This window comes from Vipera berus, assembly GCF_964194415.1.
Source record: "Vipera berus genome assembly, chromosome: 1".
NCBI classification, from domain to species: domain Eukaryota; kingdom Metazoa; phylum Chordata; class Lepidosauria; order Squamata; family Viperidae; genus Vipera; species Vipera berus.
The window spans coordinates 265,989,153-266,008,962 of record NC_138202.1 but is presented as its reverse complement, the minus strand read 5'-3'; the positions used below and the strand labels follow the sequence as shown (position 1 = coordinate 266,008,962).

The 19,810-nt window shown below is 37.9% G+C and overlaps 1 protein-coding gene across 1 annotated transcript; it reads left to right on the top strand.

Annotated features, from left to right (window-relative positions):
- The first annotated feature begins 479 nt into the window (after window positions 1-479).
- On the top strand, window positions 480-12,590 carry VNN1 (vanin 1). The gene is made up of 8 exons (XM_081312781.1): window positions 480-649; window positions 1,340-1,572; window positions 1,660-1,790; window positions 3,375-3,567; window positions 5,930-6,221; window positions 9,884-10,260; window positions 11,446-11,616; window positions 12,422-12,590. The coding sequence occupies exons 2-8, from the start codon at window positions 1,351-1,353 to the stop codon at window positions 12,527-12,529; spliced, it is 1,494 nt and encodes a 497-aa protein (XP_081168907.1). The 5' UTR covers window positions 480-649; window positions 1,340-1,350; the 3' UTR covers window positions 12,530-12,590.
- Window positions 12,591-19,810: the final 7,220 nt, after the last annotated feature.

Sequence of the window (19,810 nt, the reverse complement as noted above, 5' to 3'; positions counted from 1 at the left end):
CCACCTAGTTATTTTTAAACACATGTTTTATCTTGAGAACTCTTGGGCCTTTTCTATGTAAATTTGGAGTGTTACCATCCTAGTGCTTATTCCCAGGAAGATCCCTCAAGTGTTTGGGAGCCAGTCATCTGAAGCACCTGTGATCGTGGATTGTTAGGCTCAAGGGTGCTTAAAAAAATATCTGACATCATATCAGTGTACTGTATAAGGTTCCACTGATCCCAAGATCGCTATTGTCAAAATCTGTTCTGCTACTTTAAACAATTCAGCATCCCAGAGATGGGTCCTCTCATGTGATTCTCCCCCCTCCTGACTCCATTCATAGCATCAACCATTGTCACAGGAAGAGAACAAAAATACATACTTATGTATATAGTTATCCAGTTTCTCTCTTTCTATGCCAGACTGAAATTATGGGCAACTTTGTTTTTCCCTGGAAAGAAACAGACAGAAGTCTGAGAGGTCTAATCAGCTTGTACTAGGTGCCTAATAGTATTAGGAAAGCAATGTGTTAACTCAAAATCAAAAGGACATTGCAATAAAAACAAGTAACCGCCCTTCCAGGCATTCAGACAGACATAATTTTGGACAGCCTCTAATTCTTCTGGTAACAGAAAGTAAAGCAAAAAGAAGTTGCAAAAGAAGGAAGGTGAGTGAAACAAGTTTTAATGTTATCGGTTGTTTGCTTTGGGTTTTTTTATGTTTTATTTCCAATTAAGATAATTGCTTTAAAAAGTATTCCATTGTAAATGTTTGTTTAGAAGTGTTCCCACATGCCCAGAAAAGAGAAAGGCAAACTGAGGCAATAGCATTAATCTTGGGAGACTATACTTGACAGTAACAGGGGTCAGTAGTGTGGCCACTGTAACTTCAAAATCGGGCCATAAGTAGCTTTTGGGAAGGGTCAGTCGTAAATTTGGTCATTAAGCAACCATTTGTAAGTTGAGGACTGCCTGTAATCTAGAGAACCTAAATTTCAGGCTATATATTTAATACTGGAATATTTATAGAAAAATAGTGCAATATTCTTTTTTTTTCTTAAAGAGGAAGAAGACTAAGAGCACAATAATATGTCTGTTTGCTCAGACTGAATCCAGCCATACAGATTCAAATGTTTGTTTCTTCTTTTGGGTCATTTGAATTAGAATCAAAAAGACAGAAATACAGTTAGAAGCATAAAAAGTTCAAAGTGCATTGGGTAGTTACTGATTTCAAGGTACACTCTATCACAGCACAACAGCTGAAGCAATCACACTATCCGGGATCACCTGACTAGATATGTGATCTTTCCCAACACTCCCTAGATCTCCCTGTTCAATCTTGTTTTTTCTCTCCCCAGTCTATAAGGACATGGCAATGGCCTCCTCTTCATCTTTACAGCATGCTTTTATTTTTATACTCCTGGGAGGCCTGAAGGCTTTAGCACTGGACAAATACACTGCGGCAGTATACGAACATGCAGTCATACTGTCAGAAGCCACAACTAAGCCTGTTTCCCCTGAAGAGGCCTTAAAATTGATGAATCAAAATATGGACATCTTAGAAGATGCCATCCAAAAAGCAGCAAAACAGGTACTGGGTACTACTTGCTAAAATACATTTGTGGGTAAAATGGTTGTCCTGCAAGGGAAGGAGCTTTACCTTCATTTCTTTTGACAGGGAGCACATATCATTGTGACTCCAGAAGATGGCATATATGGATTTTTCTTCACCAGAGAAAACATTTATCCTTACCTTGAGGACATTCCAGACCCACAGGTCAACTGGATTCCATGTACTGACCCTGAAAGGTATCTTGTGCTTTACTTTTGTGCAGCCTCCGTTGAAAGGCACTTGAACACTGAACACAGCCTTCTCTTAGGTTTGTGATTCAGTATTACAATGTACACCCTGACAAACTCAATGCATATTGAAGGAAGGAATTGTAACATGCCACTTAGGCATCCGTTAGACCTCACCTGTTATCATTTGTATATATCCTCCAGGTAAGGTGATATAGATAGATAGATAGATAGATAGATAGATAGATAGATAGATAGATAGATAGATAGATAGATAGATAGATAGATAGATGGATAGATAGGATAGATAGGATATAGATATAGATATAGATATAGATATAGATATAGATATAAATACAAGTAGAAAAATAGGGACCACTACGGTGGGAAGGTAACAGCGTTCCATGCGCCTTTGGTGTCTAGTCATGCCGGCCACATGACCACGGAGATGTCCTCGGACAAGCGCTGGCTCTTCGGCTTTGAAATGGAGATGAGCACTGGCCCCTAGAGTTGGAAACGACTAGCACGCGTGTGCGGGGGAACCTTTACCTTTACCTATATATATATATGCATGTTGGCAGAATCATTTATATCTAGTTTGCTACCCATTCTCATCTCTTGCAGAGACCTTAAGAAACTAAGCATTTTTATCCATATTTTGCCCTCACTTAGCAACTAGGTATTATCATTTTTTTCATCCCTGCTAAATTTCAATGCCTTGGTCAAAATCACATTTTGGCACAAGAAAAGGCAGCATTTTGCAACCCAAGAGACATAATTTGGCAAAAAAGGAAGTCTGGAGCACAGAATCACATTTAACAGAGAAAAGCAAAGTGAAAGAAAACTAGGGGGAAAAGATCTCTTTAAAGCCAGAAATTCTTTTTAATGGAATGAAATTATTTTTAATTACCAAGTATTTATTATAGCCATCTCTTATAAAAGCCACCAATTACTTATGAAATGCATAGAACACATTTGAAAGGGTTTATCTTTATTATTAAGAAAAGTCAGGGAGTCTATATTTAAGCAATTTGTTGGCCTAGTGCTATTCATGCTCTCATAATAAACAAAAAGATTCCCTTTCCAGTCTGTGTGTGTGTGTGTGTGTGTGTGTGTGTGTGTGTGTGTGTGTGTGTGAGAGAGAGAGAGAGAGAGAGAGAGAGAGAGAGAGAGAGAGAGAGAGAGAGAGGGAGGGAGAGAGATAAACAACCTACTAAATTATATTATTACTAATTCAAAGTAATCTCAGTAGGGAACCAGGGGCAGAAGGATTCATTTCATCTTTTCCCCAGGGAACTGGTGTTCCACTGATTGAAAGTGCCTAATTGCTTTCAACATCTTTTCCTCTTCAGTGAAAAAAGAAAAAAAACATATAAATATAGCTTGAAGAGAAAAGAGTTTACAGCATCTAAAACTCACCTATTCCAACCTCCATGGCTCGTCTTCTTTTTCCTATTTTAAAAAGAAATAGCCCCACTTCTGATTTATTGCCTGTTTTTGGTGTCTTTTTCTGTATTTTGTCCTTCCACATGGAGGTAGACTCCCAAAGGTCAGTTGCACTAATCCTTCAGTTCTGTGATTCTTCATATTTAGATTTGGACCTGCTCCAGTCCAAAAAAGGCTAAGCTGTCTGGCCAAGAACAATTCGATCTATGTGGTTGCCAATATGGGTGATAAGAAGGAATGCAGTAATAACGACTCAAAATGCCCTGGCGATGGCCACTACCAGTACAACACAAATGTTGTCTTTGATTCAGAAGGAAAGCTGGTGGCACGGTACCACAAGGTAAGGTTACAAATTTCACAGTTTTATTTTTTAAGAAATTGTTATTTCTCCATAAACCCCACAAAACACAAGCACACCCTCTTTTATGAGTTAATTTTATTTTAAACATCAGAGGCTGAATATGTCCACTAGAACATATTTCAAGTTTGAGATTTCAGAGGGATAACTGAATTACATGTAGCAAAAGTGATTTAGCATAACAGATATATAGGGTGAAGTTCTAATTTGGCAGATTTATTTCCTTCCTTCCTTCACTTCCTCCTTCCTTCCTTCCTTCCTCCCTCCCTCCCTCTCTCCCTCCCTTCTTTCCTTCCTGTCTTCCTTCCTTCCTTCCTGCCTGCCTATTTGCCTTCCTTCTTTCATTCCACCCTTTTCGTTTTCTTTTTTTATTACAGAAATCTAATGATGATAAAAAATAATACAAAAGTATAAATACAAAATAAAAATGATAAAAATAAGCTTAAGGGGTAAAAAAGCAAAATAAGTAGTATTAATTACCTCAGCTTTTAATCTATTATTAAATGTGGAAACATATTTGTTGTCTCATTTTTACAATATAAAGGAAGGTATTCCAAACTCAATTAAGAACAGTGGTGGGATTCAACTATGTGAGCAACCGGTTCTCTGTGTGGATGCTACTTTCAGAAGTCCATTCTGGGCCTGGGCAACAAAAAAATTAGCTACTGGTTTTGCCAAACTGGTGTGAACTGGCTGAATCCCACCACTGATTAAGAACCATGTCTTGAATCCATTCTTTGGCCCCCTGAAGCATTGTCTTTCCACTTAACTAGAATAATCATTTAGCTGAAACCTAGTCTTGATAGAGTCAGAGTTCAACTTCTACATAATATCAACTTCTATAGTTTTGGAATGCAATCCAATATCAGATTTACATATTAAATAATTATGTTTTCTCCCAGTGATGTTTGTTCACGTCAGAAGCATCACAATTAAAATAAGGCATATTATATAACATAAAATTTAAAATACAGGTAGTCCTTGAGTTATGACACAGTTGAGCCCAAAATTTATGTTGCTAAGTGAAACATTTGTTAAGTGACTTTGCCCCAATTTATGACTTTTCTTGCCACAGTTGTTAAGTGAATGTTTGCATTTGTTAAGTTGGTAACACAGTCATTAAATGAACCTGGATTCCCCATTGACTTTGCTTATCAGAAGGCCACAGAAGGTGATCAATGACCCTGAGACCAGTTGCCAAGCACCTGAACCAGTTGCCAAGCACCTGGATTTTGATCATGTAACCATAGGGAGGCTGCAACAGTTGTAAGTGAGAAAAACAGTCATAAGTCACTTTTTTCCGAGCTGTTGTATCTTTGAACGGTCACTAAATGACTGTTTAGTGTCGAGGTCACTAAATGACCAATATATGTTGAGGACTAAAATACAAGATTAAAATATGTACAAATTAAACAGATATTGCCCAGAAACTAGCCACATTAATTGAGTTGCCATGAGGTACTCAAGTATACATTAACCGGGACACAAATGGCAGGTAGTCATATTTGTTGTTGTCTGCATGTCACCATAATCTCACAGAACAGAAGCCACCATATATCCCCATTTGTTTAGAGTTACTCTAGATTTTGTTTTACCCAATGATATCACATATATAATCAAGATTATTTCAATGTTGAAACCAAAAATGAGCCCTAAAGGAAATATTTAAAATTGTCTGGGTTTATATATTAACATTAATAATTATTATTCCATTTTTCTAACCATTTATAAAAATTTTCTCATATTTGGAAATATTCTGTATCTTGTATCCCTTTCATTTTCAATGTAAGCCTATCTATTTCTGCACAGTCCAAGATTTTCTTAATTATATCTTCTTCAGATGGTATTTTTTCATTTTTCCAATATTGAGCAAATGTAATTCTTGCTGCTGTTAATACACGTAATATTAAGTATACATTTTTTATCATAATTTTCTGAAGTTATAGCCAAAAGAAATAATTCCAGTTTATAGTCTACATCAGCACCTACTGAGTGGGAAGATCTTCTTCATGTAACGGAGACACACTTATAGTGGTCTCCTGTATTTTCATGCAGCTTACTTTTGGATATGATGGAAAACAAATCTCTTCATGTCCCAGTTACATGAAGAAGATCTTCCCACTCAGTGGGTCCTGATGCTACATTATTAATAGGCCCAGAGGTTCCACGAGAACAGGTCAATCAGAATTTTTAAAAAGTTTTGGATTTTCCCCTCCTCTTATTTTAAAATGTGTTACACTTTCACTTTCAATTAAAATGACTTGCAGAGGTCAGTGTTATGCTGTTCATATGTTTACTGAAAAGCACCTCACTTGTTTCCTAAATGTGTTTATCTTTTTAACAGCTTAACCTGTTTCAGCTAGAGCATCAATTTGATTTCCCTAAAGAGCCTGAACTTGTAACCTTCAATACCACCTTTGGAAAATTTGGCCTCTTCACTTGCTTTGACATTCTCTTCCATGATCCCGCTGTGGCCCTCGTAAGCCAGCTCTCGGTGGACACCATCCTTTTCCCTACAGCCTGGATGAACGTCCTCCCCCATTTAACTGCTATCGAATTCCATTCAGCTTGGGCCATGGGCATGCGGGTCAATGTTCTGGCAGCTAATACTCACAGTCCTAAATTGAGAATGACAGGTAACGTATTGGTTGAGATAAAAGGATCGATTGAATATTTGTTTCTGTTCACCAGACAGTTGAGAACCTCCAGCTGGTTGTGAATTCTCTTCCTTGAGAAATCCCTTAATGCACACTTGCCAAAATTAAGATATGCTGGAGTGGTCCCTGCAAGCAGAAATTCAGAGGGGAGGGAAGGCTTTGCCATCACTGTAGTATACAGAGTACAATATTATTATTCCTTTATTGTGCTTCTACAAATAATCTCTGATTCGGTGTATAAACAGTAGTAGCCTATGAATGAAGGTGAATATACAGTAGTGTCCCAGGATAACGTTGCAGGATCCAATTTGGATCAGTCACCGGAACCAGTGGTTTTGTCTTCCAAGCTTTTGGACTCTTGCACTGGAGTTCGAATCCAAGGCAAACCATTCAATATTACAGTAATCCAAGTCTATGCCCCAACCACCAGTGCTGAAGAGGATGAAATTGACCAGTTCTATGAAGCCCTACAGCACCTTATAGAACTAACACCAAAAAATGATGTTCTTATCATCATGGGGGATTGGAATGCTAAAGTAGGAAGCCAAAAGATAACTGGAATAACAGGCAAGTTTGGCCTTGGAGTGCAAAATGAAGCAGGGCACAGGCTGATAGAATTCTGTCAAGAGAATACGATGGTCATAGCAAACACTCTTTTCCAACAACCCAAGAGACGGCTCTACACATGGACATCACCAGACGGTCAACACAGAAATCAGATTGACTATGTGCTCTGCAGCCAAAGATGGAGAAGCTCTATACAGTCAGTAAAAACAAGACCAGGAGCTGACTGTGGCTCAGACCATGAGCTTCTCCTTGCAAAGTTTAGGCTTAAACTGAAGAAAGTAGGGAAAAGCACTAGGCCACTCAGGTATGAATTAAATCATATCTCTGTTGAATATACAGTAGAGGTGACAAATAGATTTAAGGAATTAGATCTGATAGACAGAGTGCCTGAAAAACTATGGACAGAGGTTCGCAACATTGTACAACAGGTAGCAACCAAAACCATCCCAAAGAAAAAGAAATGCATAAAAGCAAAATGGCTGTCTGAGGAAGCTTTGCAAATAGCTGAGGAAAGGAGGGAAGCGAAAGGCAAGGGAGAAAAAGAAAGATACGCCCAATTGAATGCAGAATTCCAGAGAATAGCTAGAAGAGATAAGAATGCCTTCTTAAATGAACAGTGCAAAGAAATAGAAGAAAACAATAGAATAGGGAGGACCAGAGATCTTTTCAAGAAAATTGGAGAGATGAAGGGAACGTTTCATGCAAAAATGGGCATGATAAAGGACCAAAATGGCAGGGACCTAACAGAGGCAGAAGAGATTAAAAAGAGGTGGCAAAAGTACACAGAAAAACTATACAGGAATGAGCTTAACGTCCCTGATAATCACAATGAGGTGGTCACTGACCTCGAGCCAGACATCCTAGAATGTGAAGTGAAGTGGGCCTTAGAAAAGCTGAGCAACAACAAAGCTAGTGGAGGTGACAGTATTCCAGCTGAGCTATTCAAAATCTTAAAAGAAGATGCAGTAAAAGTGCTACAGTCAATTTGCCAGCAAATTTGGAAAACTCAACAGTGGCCACAGGATTGGAAAAGATCAGTTTCCATTCCAATTCCAAAGAAAGGCAGTGCCAAAGAATGTTCAAACTATCGCACCATTGCACTCATTTCTCATGCTAGTAAAGTTATGCTTAAAATCCTACAAGCTAGACTCCAGCAGTATGTGGATCGACAACTACCAGAAATACAGGCAGGATTTCGAAGAGGCAGAGGAACTAGAGATCAAATTGCCAACGTATGCTGGATCATGGAGAAAGCTAGGGAGTTCCAGAAAAACATCTACTTCTGCTTCATTGACTATGCTAAAGCCTTTGATTGTGTGGATCATAACAAACTGTGGCAAGTTCTTAAAGAGATGGGCATACTGGACCATCTTATTTGTCTCTTGAGAAACCTATATGTGTGCCAAGAAGCAACAGTGAGAACTGGACACGGAACCACTGATTGGTTCAAAATTGAGAAAGGAGTCCAGCAAGGCTGTATACTGTCACCCTGCCTATTTAACTTATATGCAGAGCACATCACGAGAAAGGCAGGGCTAGATGAATCAAAAGTTGGAATTAAGATTGCCGGAAGAAATATCAACAACCTAAGATATGCAGATGATACCACTCTAATGGCAGAAAGTGAAGAAGAACTAAAGAGCCTCTTGTTGAGGGTGAAGAAGAAGAGTGCAAAACCTGGGTTGAAACTTAACATTAAGTAAACCAAGATCATGGCATCCGGCCCTCTCACTTCCTGGCAAATAGATGGAGAAGAAATGGAGGTAGTGACAGATTTTATTTTCCTGTGCTCCAAGATCACTGCAGATGGGGACTGTAGCCAAGAAATTAAAAGACGCTTGCTCCTCAGGAGGAAAGCCATGGCAAATCTAGACAGCACACTAAAAAGCAGAGACATCACCCTGTCAGCAAAAGTGCATATAGTCAAGGCTATGGTCTTCCCAGTTGCAATGTATGGCAGTGAAAGTTGGACCATAAAAAAGGCTGAGCGCCAAAGAATTGAGGCATTTGAACTATGGTGCTGGAGAAGACTCCTGCGAGTCCCTTGGACTGCAAGGCGATCAAACTGGTCAGTTCTAGAGGAGATCAACCCTGACTGCTCTTTAGAAGGTCAGAACTCAAGGTCAGAACTCAAGGCTCTTTAGAAGGTCAGAACTCAAATCCTTCTCATTTGGCCACCTAATGAGAAGGAAGGACTCACTGGAGAAAGAGCCTAATAGTGGGAAAGATTGAGGGCAATAGAAGAAGGGGACGACAGAGAATGAGGTGGCTGGATGGAGTCACTGAAGCAGTAGGCGTGAGCTTAAATGGACTCCAGAAGATGGTAGAGGACAGGAAGGCCTGGAGGAACATTGTCCATAGGGTTGTGATGGGTCGGACACGACTTCGCAGCTAACAACAACACTGGAGCCCATCTTTAGGGAACTTCTCTCTAGCAGTGTGCACTTTGTGTGGTATTTATATGGTGCAAGTACTTAGGAGGCGAAGGCTTTGCAGTAGAAGCAAACAACAGACAATGACTTAATAGCTAGTCATCAACACCCCAATCAACATCTAAAAAGTCACATGCAGCAGGCACCATATAAATATCACACACAGAACGTCCCAAAGCACACACACTGCTAGAGCGAAGTTTCCTGAAGATGAGCTCCAGTACGAATCCGAAAGCTTGGAAGACAAAATGGCTGGTCCCGGTGATCGAACCAGATTGGATCCTGTAGTAATAGCCAAGTTTTGCTTGATTTCTTTGCATTGCTGATCATAAATACAACTTTTCTTTAAATTTTTGTGAGAGCCTGGAATTCTACTGTTTCCTTAAGCAGAATGTAGTCTCTTCCTATTCTATTCTTGCTCATCAAAGTATAAAAAAAAGGAAAAGAGAAAGCTTTTGAATGGCTTGGGGCAAATTCTTGGCTATATGAATACATTTCTTGGTCTTTTTTCAGAATTATATGTGTGTATTTTGGGGGGTTGTTTTCTTAAATATGTTTGGGGTAGGTTAGAAGAAATAATGTATACTGTATGTCTTGCAAAGACAGGATGAGAAAAATGGCTTTTATTCTTGTCATTTTTAGGCAGTGGTATCTACACACCATCTGGATCCCAAGCATATCATTATGATGATAAATTGATGAACGGGCACCTTTTGGTTGCGGAAATCTATTCCCATCCTTCTCGTTTCCCCACCCCTCTTCCTACTGTTAACTGGAGCTCGTATGCCACAACTATTGACAAGTTTCATGAGTACCCTACTTTCACTGAATTTCTTTTCCATGATCCATTCACCTTTTCTAAGCTTACAAAACAAGCTGACAATATTACGGTGTGCCAGAACAGTCTCTGCTGCCATTTAAGCTACAGGATGAGGGAAGAACCGGTACTAGAAGATGAACTTTATGTGCTAGGGGCGTTCGATGATTTGCATGAGGCTGAAGGACAATATTACTTACAGGTACTCTTTTTTATGGGGGAAAATGCAAGAGGGAAAGATGAAAAGACTAGATGCCCACTAAATTTGCAGGCTGATGTCTAGATAAATTTCAGCACTTTATTCTCATTATCTCACTTGGAAGCTTAAGTACACTTTTCTAGTTTAAATAACCAATCCAATCGAATCACTTTGTGGCTGCATCATACACATGATGAATGAAAGTCTCTATGAGCAAGAACAAAAGTAAGTCCTAAATTTTTATTCTTGGGAGGATGGATGGTAATGTTCCAGCACACATAGTTCTGGAAACTTTATTACCATGTCCTGTAGGAAGCTGACACTGGCTGCCATAAGAATAGTATATTTACTTTCATCCTTTAATTATCTGGATTCTAATTAACGAGCCTTATTTTCATGGACACTTTTGGTGGCTGCCAAAATGGTAATCATGCAAGAATACATTGCAAGGATATGTTTGGATAACAGTCACTGGGCATATTGATATGGAGTCAATAAGCTGTGAATATTTGGATAAAGGACCCTCCTGATGCTATGGACATTTGTTTTGAACAGAATGCTGACCCGCCTGTACACTACACCTGATGACTCCCTGGAGCCTGTCAAATGTATGGAATCAGAAGTTGTGTTTGAAATGATAGGCTATTTCTGTCAGGCTGAGGTCCACCATAAATTTGGGATTTTGTAATGAAATAAACAAGCAACCATCTAGGAACGGGCCTTTTCAGTGGTGGCTCCAGTTGTAGTATTCCTCTTTGGAACAGCCTCTCTCAATAAGCTTTGCCTATTCCTTCATCTCACTTTACCTCCCCTTACTTCTAGGCTATTGACCTCCAGGCAGCTCTGAGAGACATTTTCTTTTTGGCACCTGGCAGAGACATATTTATTTCCCTGGCCACTTTGACAACCTTGATATACTGAGATGTATATAGCTGCAAGTCCTTGGTCACCATGACACCAGGAATTCCTCTCATGCCAAGCTGAACTTGTGCCTTCATCTGCTAAGTCTGTGTCAACAATCAGTCGTGCCTCTCCCCCAGCCACCAACATTCACATGAGTGTGTTCCACAGAAGTTCCTTCCTATGGAGGAAATTAAGACAACTGGTTTGCAGTTCCTTTTCTGATAGTAGCAACCTAGTTCCTCCATAATGAGTACTTTGCCAAGTTTTGTTATCTTCTCCTTCCAGATCTGCACTTTGCTGAAGTGTGAAGGTACACACATTCAGACCTGCGGCAAGCCAACCACTACTGCAGACTCCATATTTGAATTTTATTCTCTCAGCGGCACATTTAGCACAAACTACGTCTTCCCAGAGGTTTTACTCAGTGGGATTCGTTTGGCTCCTGGAGGTTTTCAGGTAAGGTGGTTTTTGTAAATTATAATTTTATTAAATTTATCAAAGTATAACATACAAATGAAAATGAAAGTAGTGGGGAAAATGGGGGGAGGGGAAAGGAAAAAGAGTAGGATAAAGGGGAAAAAGAAGAAGGAAAGCATTGGCTTCTGACTCTTTTTAGCTTAGTAGAATAACATAAGATAACCTCAACCTCTTACTTTTACATACTTAATATTATAACAACAAACTTAACTAATCAGCAAAAGCCAAAGCCAAAGTTTCATTTTTTTCCCCATCTCAAAAACAACATCTAGAAGCAAAATGTCTATGGAGATTCTCAGTCATCCAAGTCATCCAAGTCATCCAGGATACTCAGTCATCCAAGTCATCCAGGAGGCAACTGGACTTCCTTGTTTTTCTTTGCAAGGAATATAAATCCTTCCATTCCCCACCATCCGGTCACAGCTGAAGCAGCTTCTTGGATGAGAAGAGAGATGTGTTCAAAGAAAAACAAGCAAGTCCAGTTGCCTCCTGAAAAAGCACATATGGGACATCCAGAAGCATTTTCCAAATTTGAATGTATTCTTTTCTTTGATTAGAGCAGTTAATTTAGCCATCTCTGGTAGTTACATCATAAAGCATTTTTGATGCTGTTAAGAAACAAGGTTCCACATTTCTTAAAGTTGTTTTGTCGATTAAACCTAAAATATAAGAACTATGTCTCCTCTTAATCCCCTACTTTACAAATGCCTTGATTCAGCTAATTGGAGAAATCTATACCTTATTTAACTAATTGTATTACTGAAAATCTTTCATTCATTCCTAGGTTTTGAGAGATGGACGACTCATCAGTCAGAACAATATCTCTCAGGCCATTTTAACTGTAACACTTTTTGGAAGATGGTATGAACAGGATTCTGCACATAAACCCTAGTACACTGACAATAAAACCACAGTACCGAATAAGGTTGAATCCACAACTCAATAAATCAGTTGCTTGATACTTTTACTGTTTCAATTGTCATTTATAGTAGCGTGATGTATTGGTGATGAATATACTGATGCTATGTTTAATGTTGACAAATCCCAAGGAATACAATCTCTTGAGCTTTGTCCTAATAAAGGTGCAACAATGTAATAGTTATTCTACGTACAAGGTTCCTGGAAGAAAAACAGCTTGATATATATGGATCATCTCAGGTAGAGCTGATTAGGTCAGATATTTGAAGCCACTTTAAAATGCAACAGATAGTTAGGATCCAGGTTGTACCTCATGTCTTAACTCTTCATCTCAGATACAGACCCAGAAATGACCCACTATGTCCCCATTGGTTCTGGGGAACATTTAGCAAGAATCAGTTGTCTAATCACAAGGAACCAGAAAACCAGACTTCAGTTTTTTTTTATAATCAAGAATGAAAAAAACTGAAACTGCTATAACCTCTTTGTTTTTCATTATTTTCAACCAGGAAGTGGGCTGGGTTGACTTATTGAGCCTGGCTTAGATTGTAATATGAATTATGCCAACTTTTTGATTTGAAAATGATAATCCATGCAAGTCAAAACTCACATAGTTGACTGTAGCCTTCACCCCACCCATTGTCAGTGCTCTTTTATTTGGGGCTATTTTAAAAATAATAATCATGTCCTAGAGGTGAGAGGAATTTTATGTTTGAGCAATTCTTGCTGCTCTCTCAGCATGCTTACTTTCTTGCAGATGTTTCATTACTCTAACTAGGTAACATCACTGATGATGTCACCTAGCTAGGGTAATGAAATGTCTGCAAGAAAACAAGCAAGCTCAGAGAGCACCAAGGACCCATTTCAACCCTGAGCTACAATTATTCTCCATTAATGTTATATTTGTAAGAATTGAAAACATGTGCAATTTTAATTAAGGCAATCAATTGGCTTCTCAAATATTGAGAAGAATTTTAAAGTTGCCATCAGTAATACTATTCTCCAAAGCACTTGAGGGCAAGACAAGAAGCAATGGATGGAAACTAACCAAAGAGAGTAGCAACTTAGAAGTAAGGAGAAACTTCCTGACAGCTAGAACAATTAATCAGTGGAACAACCTGCCTCCAGAAGTGGTGAATGCTCCAACACTGGACATCTTTAAGAAGAGATTGGACAGCCATTTGTCTGAAATGGTATAGAGTTTCCTGCCTGAGCAGGAGTTTGGACTAGATGACCTCCAAGGTCCCTTCCAACTTTATTATTATTATAATTAATATGGCTATGCAGAAGAGGAATCTAAATATGAATGAAAAGGTATGGTGAAACTAGGCTGAAGAAAAAAATGCCTATAGACCAGGGGTGTCAAACTGCCGGTCTGCAGGCTGGACACGTCATGCAGAAGCCGCACCCACCCCATTTCCAGCAATGGCAAAACAGTCTCTACATTGTGCGATGTCACGTGACATCGTGAGTTTGACATGTCTGCTATAGACTATAAGTGTATTAGCTAAGAAATTATGCAAACTTCAGATTGAAGGATCAATGAAGGATCAGCAAAAGATGGAGAGTGATCAGTTAGAATGCATGCATTCTGCAAACCAATACTTTTACTCATAAGCAGCAATCGTGGGCAAAATAATTCATAGAATCAAATGAAATGGAAGAAAAAAATATTCTAGCATTTGAGTTACCAAGATTTTTTTCCTTAAGCAAGATGTAATGAAAGGCAGGATATGGCAAAGAAGCAAAAATGCTCTTGTAGCCTTATTGACCTGGTTCTTTAGACTCAGGTGTCAACTTCTGGACTGAACCTGGCTGAAGCCATTTTTCCAGTTATCAGTTGACACACTGCTTGAAAGGATGGGGGGTGGGGGCAATAAGTATTCTAGTTAAACTAAACATGAAGTGAATCCCATGGGAACCAAGGTCATTCCCATCGGAGGCAAGAGGAGAAGAGAAGAAAAGCCTGCCAATTGCTGTAATTGGTTCACGTGATCTGTAGCATAGTCAAGGGGAGGGAAATGTTACTTTTAATTACTTTGTAACTGATGGGAGAATTTAGAGTTTGTTTCACTTTTGATCGTGCTGATATTATATATCCAATAAAGATGTTCTTTGAGGAAACTGTATGCTTCAGAGTTCTGCTTTGTTTGGGTTCATTAGTCAGAACCTTGACATCAGGCTCAAGTTATAGGGGTATTGTGTGGGTGGTGTGTGTGTGTATGTGTGTGCACATATGCATCCCTTGAGAATACAGAAAATGTAAATTGATGCTTCCTGTTTGGAAAAGTGGGGTCATTCTTGACTAAGAAATAAAAATTCCACTACATGGGAAAATTTAGATGTGCTGCTTTACTTTTGTATCACAGTGTGCAATGTCAGTGTATAAGTAACAGTCTTACATTTGGAAATCAATGGTATTTCCATTTTATATGCTGAGACAGATCATTGATGTGATTGAGGGAGCTGAACTTTGAAATCCAGTCTGATATTGATCTGACTAAAGTTGCAGTCCTTGTCTGCCTTTTTAAAAAAATATTGGCCTTGACTGAACCTTAACCAGCTATCACATGCTGAACATTGTTCTAAATAACCTATTTGGTATAAACTGCTATAAAACATCCTTCCTTAACATACTCCAGTAGGGATGATGGTATTCATAGTCCAACACATTGGGAGGATGCCAGGGTAGGGAAGACCAATGTAAATCCTTCCTTTGAGATTTAACAGAAGAACACTATTTTGTGACAGTCAACATTGCTTTAAAATTGATTGAATACACACACACACACACACACACACAAACAATCAAATTTGTCATGCAAGAAGATGAGGCAAGAAATCTGATTTAACAGATTATTAACACCTTAAAAGGCTGATAAATCAATTTATGAACATTATCCCAGTTTAGCATGCTTTCTTAAAGAAGGAAGAAACTCAGTGGAAAGTGTTCCTGGCTTTGAAACATGAAAATAATTTGCTATAGTCCTCTTCTGGCCAAAAGAAATCTCTTTTTGTCAGTATGCCTGCATAGCAACCTTTGGGTGTTGCCAGGATAAACAAGAAGCACCTGTCCACAGTGCTCTGTTCCTTAGAAAGCAGTGCTTTCAAAACGATGCATAATAGCCTTTAACTGATAAGCTGACAAATCAAAGCAAATTCAAAAATTATTAGGATTACAAAAGCTAATTAACTGTGTATTAACCTGGAAAAATATCCCTGTTCAGAATAAAATATAATGGCAACGAATTGCTTTTGATATCCTGATTCATTGTATTCTTGCATGTGTGTAACTATTGTTAAATTTAATAGGGCTTATTTCTGAGTAGCACATTAATGTTTGTATTAAACAGTTTGCTACACAAGTGGACATCTCATCGTCATTCCTACAACTGTGGTTTTCATCCACACCTACGTCCAGATTTGAAGGAATCCATTCTACTGTTTGATACTATACTATTGGTAGACTGAAATTGTTGGCTGCATTTCTCTGTTTGTAGAATTGAATCACAAAACTGCTCAGTTCTACAGCATTGTAAGGAAGGAGACAAGCTGGTTATACTTAAAACCCTGTCAGCAAACTGCTTTTAAAATGACTATTTTTGGAAACAACGATGCAGATCTTGAGCAAACCATTGCCCAATTTAGCAATGAAATACTAATTAAATATTAAGTATTATAAACCCTGATGATAAACTGAAGGATGAAGATTAAATCCTGTGAACCTACAGTAGTGCTTTAAGAGTTAAGCTAGTGTATAATATTATCATCAATATGCTTGAAATGCTTCTGTAATTTCGCAGTCCAGGGGCAAACTTGAATAAATAATAATCATTCTGCAAATTTTCATTATGTTTCAATTTTAATCAGGAACAATCAACTATCTGACAGTTTTAAGTAAGTAAATTTCAATATTAAGTTAGATTTCAATATTTAAACTTTTCATAAACAGCATGAGAAATGTGCTTGTAAGATATGCAAATTAAGTGGTAATAACTGCCTATCTTTGGCATATTTATTTTCGTGGTCTTGATACACATTTGATTTTTTTTTTAAAAAAACCACCTATTAACATCCTCTATACTGCAAGCAAACTTGTGCCTGGAAAGATTTATCATCTGCTTATCTAGTCTGAATACTTAATACTGACGTCATCATGTTAGTTAAGACTTTGCATCAGGCTGCAAATGAAATTCAGACTTGGTTGGACTGGCTTCAGTTAATTGAGGTTGAATGGCTGATGAGTGATATTTTGGGCTATTTTGGCACACAAGAAAGCTCTTGACTTAGCTAATGAAAATTGTTTTCTGGAGGTAAGATTTATTTCTGATCTGGGGATTTGGGTGGGACAAAAATGTTAAGCAAAAATGTTTGCTTATTACCAGCACAATGACAGAGCTGGACAGACTATTTTTTATTTAAGCCTACTAAAAAAAAGTCTAAGGTAGCAGCCAAAGAAGTTAGAGTGAGGCCACAATTGTAAAACTCTGAAAATGTAATTAAATTCTTGGCATGAGAAAGTGGTTTATAGCTTGCCGAGAATAAGATGAGTTTAAATTTAAGAGGAGATTTATAAGTATTCTATTTTCAATTTATTTAGGAATAACATTTGCAATATTATTTTGCTTTGTGTCTTTCAATTTGTCTTGGGAGAGAGAGAGTGGGGGGGAGAGGGAGAGAGAGAGAGAGAGAGAGAGAGAGAGAGAGAGAGAGAGAGAGAGAGAGAGAGAGAGAGAGAGAGAGAAGGTCAAAATCACTCAACTGGATTCATGCAGAAACTTACACTCTACTGGTTTCTAATGTGATGCCTTTAATGTTTTAATTTATTTGTGGGAGTAAGGATGGAATATAAATTATTTTAATATTTAAAATGCTAAAGCAGAAATATGTTACCCTCATTTTTACTGCTAAGTTAAAATGATATAATATTAATATGAATATTGATATCGATATATAATTTATGTAAAGATATTTAATTTGACATGTTGGACAGCACAGAAAATATTTATGGGAGATGGGCAATATACTAAATATATTGTTGGAATGTACATAAATTTTCAATCCATGGCTTAAAAAAATCAATATCCATTAATTTCAACTATTTTATTAGTTGCCGTGAAAATGGCGTAATATTTCAAAATCTTCCATTCCTTAAGAGAGAGATCTACTTTGTATATGGTATGTCCAAACATTCAATGGTTTTAAAAGTACATTCTATTAAGATGAAAGCTCTTTATTTGAAACTAGCTGAAGCTCTGGAAGATTGAACTTAATAAGGCAAGATTTCTATTTCTCCAATTCCACTCCTTGACCTAGCTGGACTCTTACCAGTTCTCAAATTGAAGTCAATTATAATGTTTACAAATCACAATATATATTTTTTTAAAATCCCATTTATATCCCGCCCTTCTCCGAAGACTCAGGGTGGCTTACAATCTAAGCACAAATCAATGTGCTTAGCAATAGCCTTCATTCTATGTATATGCCTGCTTATTAGGGCTTTCGTCCCCCCCCCCAAGCGGCATTATTACAAAGTCAGCTTATTGCCCCCAACAATCTGGGTCCTCATTTTACCTACCTCGGAAGGATGGAAGGCTGAGTCAACCTTGAGCCTGGTGGGATGCGAACCTGCACTAATTGCAGGCAGCTGGTGTTACTTAAGGAGGCATTAGCCCACTGCTCCACCAAGGCTCTTGGTGGATTTACATATTCTACTAGCCCCAAACCAAGAAAGCCTTATTATGCCTGAGCATCATAAGGGTAATCTGTAATCACTATCTCTGTAATTAATAGGCCGGCACCCACACCCAAAGATAGCCAGCAGCCAGCCAATGCCTGAATCTGAATACACATTTTCACTGATCATTTTTGTTGTCACACAGACATGGGGAAATAATTTCAACTCCTCCCCATTATAGAAATAAAAACGTTTGTCTTTTCCAAACCAAAAGTAGTTGAATTTCAGAGAAGCTGGATACTGGGGCTAGTGAAGGAAAAGAAATCATGTTCTCCAATTATGCAGCAAATCGACAGAAAGATGGAAGAAAATTCTAAGAAAGTGGACAGGGAACTTTAGCTTCAGAACCAGCCATCCTAAGCAATCAAGTAATAGCAATCATTCAGAATTATGCATTCAGTTTAACCTCTGTTGTTCTGTGTGGTTAAGTCCAATGGTTTTGTCCCTGGTATTTTTGTTTCCGGTACATGCTCAGTATTTTTATAGAATCCTTAACAGCGGAGTTCCTCTAAATTGTGAGTTAGATCAACCAATTGTCTTTTATGGGGATTTTCTTTTGCAGTTCTTTCTTTTTATCTCCCTTCAATTTTAACTGATTTCTATTTAGATCATTTCCAATTTAGCTGTGATTACTTAAGCATTTTTGTTCATTTGTTCATTCTTTTTTTTAAACAATGTTGCATTTTATTCATCTCTTGTGAGATTAAGCTATCTTTCCATAAAGAAGGAAGGATTTCCCTAACCATGAGCCTCAAACTACAGGACTAGAGATGTTTATAGAATTTGTCTCCTTACTTGTCTTCCCCACCCTTTTGCTTTCCAATAATACAAGTTTTATAAGCCGCGTCTCTTTCCCATGCCAAAATTAATATGAATGAGCATAATTTAATGGATATGAAATGCATCTGCATTTAAAGATGGCAATGCTATTATTCTATACAAATAAAAGAGGCAATCATTTTGTTACACTTCATCCATCCCATCTAGTTCAAGACAATATTTGTATTTTTATTGATTAGAACATTTATAGTCTGTCAATTCCACAAGGAATTCTGACAATGTCTGTTGGATGTCAAACCTGATCAATAAGAACTGTTCTGTGTGTCAGGAAATTAAAGCATGTTGTTGAAACTAAAAACAAAAAATAAAACAGTGTAAAAATCTATTAAAGCCCCAATAAGAAAAGTAGCCATTCAGGTGTGCACAACTTACAACTGATTGTTTAGTGACTGTTTGAATTATGATGGCACCAAAAATAGTGACTTACAATCACTGATGCATGGTGTCTGTTATTATGAGGGTTTTATTTAACAGCTAGTTGAGAATAAAAGCCAGGAAATTATTAGATCATTCTGTGGGGAAAAAAAGACTAACCATCAACCCAAATTCATGTGAATATTACAAATGAAAAGATAAAAAACAAAAACAGCTTGCAGGATCTGTTTCAAAACCTCAGTCATACCCTACATGCTGAAGGACTCTTTGGGAAAAAACTGAAGGATTGTCATTTCTGTAGAG